A 10,374-nucleotide genomic window follows, 5' to 3' on the forward strand; every position below is an offset into this window, starting at 1 on the left:
GGCTCACTGCAAACTCTGTCTCCTGGGTTCAAGCAATTCTGTGTCTCAGCCTCCCAAGTAGCTGGGATTACAGGCAAGTGCCACCATGCTCAGCTAATTTTTGTATTTTTAGTAGGGATGGGGTTTCACCATCTTAGTCAGGCTGGTCTCGAACTCCTGACCTCGTGATCCACCCGCCTTGGCCTCCCAAAGTGCTGCGATTACAAGGGGAAGCCACTGCGCCTGGCCAGACACCAGGAGTTTGAGACCAGCCTGGGCAACATAGGTGACCCCATCTCTACAAAAATTAAAAAATCAGGCTGGGCATGGTGGCATGTACCTGTAATCCCAACTACTAGGGAAGCTGGGGTGGGAAGGCAGGAGGACTGCTTGGGCCCAGAAGGTTAAGGCTGCTGTGAGCTATGATCACACCACTGAACTCCAGCCTGGGTGACAGAGTGAGACCCTGTCTTTTAAAAAAGAAAAAAAAAAAAAGCAAACTTCTAAGAAAAACACAAAATCTACAGTCATGAAAAAGGTTTACCATTTACCACTTAAGTACTTGAAAAGTACCATACTAAAAAACAAAGTAGTAAACACAGTTGGTTTTAAAGTAATGACTTTATTAATAAATATACATCCATATGATGATGTAGATACAAATCATGAACACTACTCCATTCCCATACACATAATTGCACACGAGTAGCTCAAGTTCATGGACATAAAAACATACACAGTATCTATTCAGACTTTTTACAGCAGAGGACAGCGTGCTTATTATCAGTTAATTGGTAATTATTTTCTCCAAAATTACCTGTGGAAAAAAGAAATTCTGAAAACTTAAAGAATCAAAGTGATCTGATTACTTTAAATCACACACTTGATTTACTATAGCATTAAATTTTCCAAAAATTAAATACATTATATGTGAGAGCACAGATTTATATATTTGGGGCGGGGGGAGGAAAGATTCAGATACATCCTAGAGTTTAACAGCATACAGTTAAGCTATAATAAAAACAAAAATAGAATAGCATCAAAATTTTTTATGTCCAAGGAAAAAAATGTTTTGAAAAACTCTTTGAATTCTTTATATTACTATAAAGGGACCATAAAATTTTACTGCATATAGAGACAATGACTGACAGAGTAGCAGTTATCAATATCCCCTGAATTGTTCTTTTAAAGCTTCTTAGAATATAAAGGAGAAATTTACTGTTTTTCTTTAGCTCACACACTGTGGTTATTTTTACACTGAAAGGGTCAACTTTAACCTCATAAATGGACCCAAATATATATTTTTTTCTCCTTAACTCAAAGAAACTTATTCTTAGTTCATGAAAATAGACATGTAAATTCACACAAACATCAGTTTGGAATCAATATTACTTTGACAGATGTTTCTTTTAAAAAGCAAATAAAAAATATAAAGAATTTTTAGTCTAATTAAAACACTGATTTTTTTAAATGTCCCTAAATATTAAAAATTAAACCAGATACTACTCATTTTCTTCCAGTATATTGTGCCAATATATTTTTTTAATATCCAGTGCAAAACTCTAAAAGATAGTATCAAAATCATCCTAAATATTAGTTATGCAAGGTTACATTTGTCAAAAAAAATGAAAATTTCATCTGTTATTAGCTCCTTATTTGCTAATATAATAAATAAGGCATGTTAAAGTACTTTTTAAAGAAAAAAGTAATGCAAACTTACTTGAATTGCAGATCATTTTCTGACCAACAGTTTAAATATAGAATAATGAAACGTATTTTGTGAAGAACAGAGTCACACAGTATAAAATTAGCAATTTACTGTTCAAGAAACAATCATACAGTGGGGGAGAAAAGGCCAGTTTTCCCCAACTGATTATATTAAAGTATAGGCAACTGTTTAACATGCTATTTCAGTGTTTATCGTAACAAGAGACAGTGTTAGAAAAGATGCACAATGTAGTCTTTAGTTTATATAGCAGTAAAAATATTTTAAATTTTTAAGACTTCATTCATGTTATCACTTAGATGTCTCTCTCTTCAGCACGGCACCAGTAAACTGTTCACAGGGAGAAAGGTAAGTGGAATCAGGAGATGCTCACCAGTGCATAGATATAATACTCCAGGTAACCGCTCAGATGAACAGCAAATTCAGCTTTCTAAATGATGTTATCCATTTACAACTGTAGCCATTTGCCCCTCCCTGTTGTTTTTTTTTTTTCCTGGGACATAGCTCCTGATAATAAACACTGTTATGAACATGCCTCCTTTAGTTGATCTCACCATTTCATAAACATGTATACAAAATTCATTATACAATAATACACCTGTTTTATCTTCTGACACACAGCACAGCACCAGTAAGTAGATGTGCTGAAGGGTAGAGGAAGAGGAATGAATGTAGGAAAGGCAGGGGAGAAAGGGAAGGGCATGTATAACAAAATAAGGAAGGAAAATAAACTGAAAGGGAAATAAATTGTCAAATGGACTTACATAAAACACAACAATCAAATCTCTGACAATGGTGTGCATTATTCTATGGTAGAACATTAAACAACTTTCTTAGAAACTGGCTTGAAAAAGATTCTAAGCAGCCAACTGCTGAACATCATCTTGAGAAACAGCTAAATGACAGACACATGTGGAGAGTAGGTAACGAACATATGAATGAAGAGGCAAGCATTTGTGTGTGTCAGAAGTTATACTGTTCTGAGTAAATTATTAAAAATCTTGTATTTTAAGCTTCTGCAAGAAGAAGCTCTTGTAGCAATTTAGCTGCCAGAATGTTATAACTGATTACGTAGCCATCCAACATCGTTCTCTATGGTTTGTGCAAAGCTAATATTGTTGAGGTCACTGTCTTAGATGCCAGTGCACATAGTCCCCACATACAATGCAACACCTCTTACTGTAAAGAGCAGCATAAAGTCCAGCTCATTGTGTCAGGCATCACTGGAACACCTGAAGGCTTGCTGCTTTTTTCCTGATAAAAAAGGTACGAAACATGACATCCATTTGCAATCAGAGTTTGCATTAACTGAGAGCAAGCCCAAAAAACACAACATGTGCCCTTTTAAAATTTTAATTATTTTAAAAGTTTTTGGGTCCTGCAATTCTACATTTTAATCTCAAAGGCATTTAAAATCCCAAATATGAACATTGTAACTTTAAAGTTCAGTGGAATTTTTTCAAGTCTGAAGTTATAATATTTTATTTAGAACAAACGCAAAATAAATAAAATGTGTAACAAGAAATACTACTATCAGAAAGGAAAAAAGAAAGATTTCCCTCTGTCCCTACTATACATATCTACCTAATGCTTTTTCTTCCTTTCTATCTTGCTTCTAAAGCAAACATCACTGGGGGAAAAAATCTTTTGGATGAAATGGTCTCACTGGAGCCACAATAAGATTTTTAATTAAACTAACCAACATATTTTTTACATGTTTCATGCATAGATGGATTCCTATATGTTTCTTAATATTTGGGTTCTGATGGTCAGGAAACTGCATTCTGTTTATACCAGTTTTACAGTCTACCATTCAATTTATGTCCTTTGGTAGATATAAACCTGAAAACACAGTAAGTGCTAATGCAATGGGATAATTTCTGAGAAAAACTAAAAATGTTCCAAATAAATGAGCAACATTAAAAAATGGTTTTATTTATTTATTTATTGATTGATTGATTGATTTGAGACGGAGTCTCTGTCACCCAGGCTGGAGGGCAGTGGCGCAACCTCGGCTCACTGCAACCTCTGCCTCCTGGGTTTGAGGATTTTCCTGCCTCAGCCTCCCGAGTAGCTTGGATTACAGGCATCCGCCACCACATCTGGCTAATTTTTGCATTTTTAGTAGAGATGCGATTTCACCATGTTGGCCAGGCTGGTCTGGAACTGCTGACCTCAAGTGATCCGCCCACCTCAGCCTCCCAGAGTGCTGGGTGTGAACCACCACGTCCGGCCAATAAATGTTTTTAAACATGACACTTTAAAACTTTCTATATGAAAGGCAAAATATAGTGACTATAGCTACATGCAAACCTAGAGAATGTTTCTTTTTCTATTATATGAAATATGCTATCCTCAGAATGCACTATATTTCACCAAAAATGTAATGTGCAGTTTTTATAAAAGTTTAAATTTTCTCTAAATATGAATTGCTTGTAGTGTTTGGTATATATGCTCTTAGGCAATTAAAAAATACACAACCTATCACTGCTCAAAGGCAAACACTAAAGAATTATTTCAGGAATAATGGTTAAATCAATTAATGCCATGTAGATCAATAAATTACAAGCTGCTTAAACCCAGAACATTAAAAATAAGTTTTTTTAACATTTGAAGTGGATGTAAATGCCAAAGCATACAAATATCTGTGTCCCGTCTTGTGAAAATAAATGTTACAAAAACTCACACAGCCATTACCTCAAGTAATCCTGATTCATTAGTTTGCTTTTTTGCTCCACCAGTTAAAAATACATTAGTATATTTATTATATTGTAGGCTTACTTCACAAACTAATAGGTATAATGGTTTCAGTTGTTTATCACATAAAGCATCTATTTAGAACAGCCCCAAAATAGTAATGAAACATGAGACATGACCATAACGCTAAAGGAAAAGCAAAAATGATTTAGTTAGGTGTTACACTTGAACCTATGTACAAATACAATGCCACTGCTCATGCCCTGAGTGCATCTGTCAGCATATGGCAGTTTTTGAGCAAAAGCAGGAAAAAAACCAAACAGGAAAACAAATTTGGAAAGCCCAGGCCATAAAATTATGTATATCAAAATAAAACCAAGAAGCTTTGGGATTATTCACAATCTTCCTTCTAAACCTGGCCCTCTTTTCCTGCCTCATTCACTCATTGGGTGGTTTGACTTCACTGCTAGTTTCCTCTACCCCGTGAACTGCTCTGCCATGCATCATAGGGTAAGGAAAAGCAGCAGTGCCACAGCCATAACCAAGATCGGCAAGACGGGATAGAGCTTTAATGCTACCTGGAGGTCTCCCTGGGCTGACTTTGTATCCCGCAGCTTTAGTTGTCCCCAAAGGTCTGCCTGGACTTGTCTTAAATCCAGCTGCTTTGGTGGTTCCCAGGGGTCTGCCTGTGCTGGTCCGGTATCCTGCTGATTTGGTGGTTCCCGAAGGCCGGCCACGCTTACCAGATCGGTTGAGATTCTTCTTTTTCTTTAGTTCGTCTTTTATTTCTATGCTTCTGCCACTTGTAGTCTGCAAGTGTGTTTCATTTAATGGGTCTTGCCTCTGACAAACCATTGGTTTGTGGTTGACTGTGTGGCTGTATTTGCTTTGCTGGGAGGAATATATGTCAAACTGATCAGCAGCTCTCATGGCATCTTCATTGAGGCAGGAAGGCTTGCCAGGCCCACAGAAAGCTGGATTACTGCTGGCAACAGGATGCATCATTTTCTACCAAAAATAAAAGACAAATATATATAAATACACATACACAAATACATATCTGTATGCAGCATTCAGTGAGAAAACAGTCTGTCTCCCAACAATTATGCAGGCTACCTAAAATTAGGCTGACAGGCAGGACTCCAGACCACCTATAAACAAACACACATCAGCAGATTCAAGGATACTTGTTCTTCTCAATTTAATCATGGAACAAACATCATACAAGATAACTCTATTATAATACTGATTTCATAGCTATAATGTTCTCCCGTTAGGAACTGGAAAAGTGTGTAAGTCAAAAACAAATGTTCTATTCTGTGGGCTTTTCTCTTCTAGATTACTAAACCTCAAAAGAAAAACAGTAAAGCCAAGAATTCTTATTAACACAATTCTTTATTTCAGTTTGCCTGATGTTCTTGGAATGCCTCCTGTTGGCCTTTTATTGTATTTCTCACATGTATACTACTGGCCTGACAACAGTTTCCACAAGATGGACACTCCATCGTTATTTTAATTTATTATTTATACAGAACCCTGAGTATATGTTACACTTCACAAAAGACAGAATGTGCCAAGCAATGAACACAATCTCTACTGCTTCTTGGCCTTTTGGCTAAGATCAAGTGTAAAGAATACAATCTCTTGGCCCAAGGTACTGACTCTCTTCAAATATCCTCCAGCCCAATAGAAGGCAGTACCAATACAAAAGGTAAAAAAAGATTTCCATTAGCTAAAATGAGTGAACATTAGACAAATCCTTATGACTTATACTACAAAAATACGGATGACAACCATAATACAATACCTCCTTTTTAAAAAAAATTTTTTTTTGAGATGGAGTCTCACTCCATCGCCCAGGCTGGAGTCCAGTGGCACAATCTCAGCTCACTGCAACCTCCGCCTCCTGGGTTCAAGCGATTCTCCTGCCTCGGCCTCCTGAGTAACTGGGACTACAGGCGCCTGCCACCACATTTGGCTAATTTTTGTACTTTTAGTAGAGACGGGGTTTCACCATATTGGTCAGGCTGGTCTCGAACTCCTGACCTCGTGATCTGCCTGCCTCAGCCTTCCACAGTGTTGGGATTACAGGCGTGAGCCACGGCGCCCAGCCAATACCTCCTATTTTTAAGGTATATTTATCAAGACAAAAAGTTCAATGTAAGACGTTGCTTTCTCCCTTGATCATATAGTGTCGATCATCTTCCCTTACACAAGCCCTGTGACTTATTAAAGAACAGTCCAGCCAGGCATGGTGGCATCAACTATTAGGGAGGCTGAGGTGGGAGGATCACTTGAGCCCAGGAGTTTGAATCCAGCCTGGGCAACACAGCAAGATTCCTGCTCTTGAAATAGGAAAAAAAAAAAAAAGGTCCAAAGTCTCTATTTTGTCTGTAAGGATATCCCTGTGATTTTTTTTTTATATATATATAAAGGACTTATTAAAACCACTACCACAACAAACCAGCTCTAAATAGCCATATCATTTAGACAGAGGAAATGGCAGGTTTTTTGTTTTTTTTTTTTAAGATGGAGTTTCGCACTTTGTTGCCCAGGCTGGAGTGCAATGGCATGATCTTGGCTCACCACAACCTCCGCCTCCTGGGTTCAAGCGATTCTCCTGCCTCAGCCTCCCGAGTAGCTGGGATTACAGGTATGCGCCACCACGCCTGGCTAATTTTGTATTTTTATTTTGTATTTTCATTTTATTTTTTATTTATTTTTTCTTTTGAGACAGAGTCTCGCTCTGTCACCTAGGCTGGAGTGCAGTGGCGTGATCTCAGCTCACTGCAAGCTCCACCTCCCGGGTTCACGCCATTCTCCTGCCTCAGTCTCCCAAGTAGCTGGGACTACAGGTGCCCGCCACCATGCCCGTCTAATAGTTTGTATTTTTAGTAGAGATAGGGTTTCACCACGTTAGCCAGGATGGTCTCGATCTCCTGACCTCGTGATCTGCCTGCGTTGGCCTCCCAGAGTGCTGGGATTACAGGCGGGAGCCACTGTGCCCAGCCTGTATATTTAATAGAGACGCGGTTTCTCCATGTTGGTCAGGCTGGTCTTGAACTCCCAATTTCCGGTGATCGGCCTGCCTTGGCCTCCCAAAGTGCTGGGATTACAGGCATGAGCCACCGCGCCTGGCCGGAAATGAGAGTTTTACAGAGACTACAGTATTATGTTGTGATGAGGAAAGAGAGATAAAGATATGGGTTCCAATTTGGATTTAGAAAAAGTCACTAATATCTATTAAGGTCTAGCCCCAAGTTGTTAGGAGATATTTGTGTGCACCCTTCATACATGTGAAAGTGCACCAAAACTTCAGTTATGAAAACAGTTACTCCCAGAGGCTACAAACAGGTAATAAGGTTAGCCAAAACCACTGTAAACTTACTTTAGTTTGTAAAGGCAAAAGGAAATGAGCATGAAGTCACAGAATCAAATTCTGTTAAATTATGAAACATTTGCTGAAAATCAACAGATACAGAGCAATTGGCAAGCTGGCTTAAAGTCTCAATTTGATGGAAAAACATCTACAGTGAGAAGCCACTTGTTTATGGCAAAAGCTTTTTAGACTTGAGAACATAAAACAAGACTGGGCTAAACACAAATATTAAGTGGAATACTTTTTTCACTCACTCCCCACAGACACAAGAACTAGATTATTGGCCGGGCACGGTAGCTCACGCCTGTGATCCCAGCACTTTGGGAGGCTGAGGCAGGTGGATCACAAAGTCAGGAGATCAAGACCATCCTGGCTAACACAGTGAAACACAGTCTCTACTAAAAATACAAAAAATTAGCTGGGCGTGTTAGCACGTGCCTGCAGTCCCAGCTACTCAGGAGGCTGAAGCAGGAGAACTGGTTGAACCCAGAGGCAGAGGCTGCAGTGAGCCGAGATCGTGCCACTGTACTCCAGCCTGGGTGACAGAGCAAGACTCTGTCCCAAAAAACAAAAACAAAAAGAACTAGATTATTAATTATCATTTCTCTAGCTCAAATTCTAATTTCAGATGGGAAAAAAGACTCTCAAGATGAGTTCCAAATATAGTATTGGCTGAAAGTTAACAATTTTTTAGCATTTTGTTATGTGCCAGATAATAAGCTTGGTTCTTTGCACATTATCTGATTTAATCCTCAGTACAAGCCTATAAGGAACATACAATATTAGCTCTATTTTACAGACTTTAAGCATTCTGCCAGGGTCACACATTAGGAAATGGTTAAGCCAAATATGACTTTTGATAATTCAACTTCAGAACCAACAATTTACCGTGTAGCATACCAAGGTTTTTCAATAGCAGCACTGTTATTTGGGTCAGATAATTTTGTGTGGTTTGTCCACTGCATTGTACAATGCTTAGCAGCATTCCTGGCCTCTACCCACTAGATGTCAGTAGCAACACCTCTCTCCCTTCCCCTAAATATGTGACAACCAAAAATTTCTCCAGACATTGCCAAACGTTCCCTGGGTGGGAGGGTTGGGGGGGGTGGGGAATCCACCCTTCACCATGAAATCGCTCGATTATACTAAAATGAAAACACAGACTCAACTTAAAATATTCTCACTTAAGTTTTTATTCACCTTTTTAGCATCTTCCTCACCAAATATCCACAAATTCTTTCTGACTGCAAAGTCAAAGATATTTGGTTTCCAAATGGAAGAAAAGCAAATGCCAGAGTTAGTAAAGACAACCAGGACAGCCACGATGGCTCACGCCTACAATCCCAGGACTGTGAGAGGCCGAGGCAGGCAGATCACCTAAGGTCAGGAGTTCGAGACCAGCCTGGCCAAAACGGTAAAACCCTGTCTCTACTAAAAATACAAAAATTTACAAAAATTTTTGGGAAAATTTTTTGGGGGAAAAAAAAAAGTTATGTGACTTACCAGGAGGGTAACAAATACATATAGATAGATAGATAGATATTTATGTATGTACAAAATATGTATATATATGAATATTCATAATCTATCAGCACTCAGGATATACAGTCTCAGCTTACATTATGTTAGGCTTTAGAGGCAAAATGCCACTATCCTTGACTCAGATATCAATCCACACCGGAAAAAACACACCATTAAAAAATTAGACGTGTGGCTGGGCATGGAGGCTCATGCCTCTAATCCCAGAACTTTGGGAGGCTGAGGCAGGCAGATCACCTGAGGTCAGGAGTTCGAGACTAGCTTGGCCAAAATGGTAAAACCCTGTCTCTACTAAAAATACAAAAAAAATTTGCCTGGCGTAGTGGTGCACACCTGTAATCCCAGCTACTCAGGAGGCTGAGGCAGGAGAATCGCTCAAACCCAGGAGGTGGAGGTTGCAATGAGCCAAGACTGCACCATTGCACTTCAGCCTGGGAGACAAGAGCGAAACTCCAACCCCCAAAAAAAAAAGAAAGACATGCAATTTTTAAAAACCAAGTATCTTGGCCAGGTGTAGTGTTTCATGCCTGTAATCCCAGAACTTTCGGAGGCCGAGGCGAGTGAATCAACTGAGGTTGGGAGTTCGAGACCAGCCTGACCAACATGGAGAAACCCCGTCTCTACTAAAAATAAAAAAAATGTAGCCTGGCATGGTGGTACATGCCTGTAATCCCAGCTACTCAGGACACCGAGGCAGGAGAATCGCTTGAACCTGGGAGGCAGAGGTTGCAGTGAGCTGAGATCATGACATTGCACTCCAGCCTGGGCAACAAGAGCAAACTCCATCTCAAAGAAAACAAAAAAACAAAAAACACGCATCTCCATTTCTCCATTCCTTTAATATTCTCCAGCATTTATGCCTTTACTTTGTATTATGTAAATTTAGTTCTGACATAACTCATGTTTATTGAGGGCCAACTCCATGCAAAACACTATTCTAAGCACAAATCGATAAGAGTAAAGCTATTTATTCCAATGGAAAGATAATGAGACACTAACTTGGCCAGGTGTGGTAGCTCACACCTGTACTCCCAGCACTTTGGGAGGCTGAGGC

At 39.1% G+C, this 10,374-nt stretch overlaps 1 protein-coding gene across 4 annotated transcripts in view; it reads right to left on the bottom strand.

The window, feature by feature from the left end:
* Positions 1-581: 581 nt before the first annotated feature.
* LOC105531312 (chromosome unknown open reading frame, human C5orf24) overlaps positions 582-10,374 on the bottom strand; it is a 17,312-nt gene continuing 7,519 nt past the window's right edge. For 3 of the 4 annotated variants that reach the window (XM_011969202.1, XM_011969201.1, XM_011969203.1), the window contains exon 2: positions 582-5,410. In XM_011969202.1, the coding sequence (XP_011824592.1) occupies positions 4,841-5,407 (567 nt within the window). In that variant the 5' untranslated portion in view covers positions 5,408-5,410 and the 3' untranslated portion in view covers positions 582-4,840. The remainder of the gene's footprint in view (positions 5,411-10,374) is intronic. The other variant, XM_011969204.1, reaches the window with a different exon arrangement.

This window comes from Mandrillus leucophaeus, unplaced genomic scaffold (genome assembly GCF_000951045.1).
Source record: "Mandrillus leucophaeus isolate KB7577 unplaced genomic scaffold, Mleu.le_1.0 Scaffold88, whole genome shotgun sequence".
Taxonomy (NCBI): Eukaryota; Metazoa; Chordata; class Mammalia; order Primates; family Cercopithecidae; genus Mandrillus; species Mandrillus leucophaeus.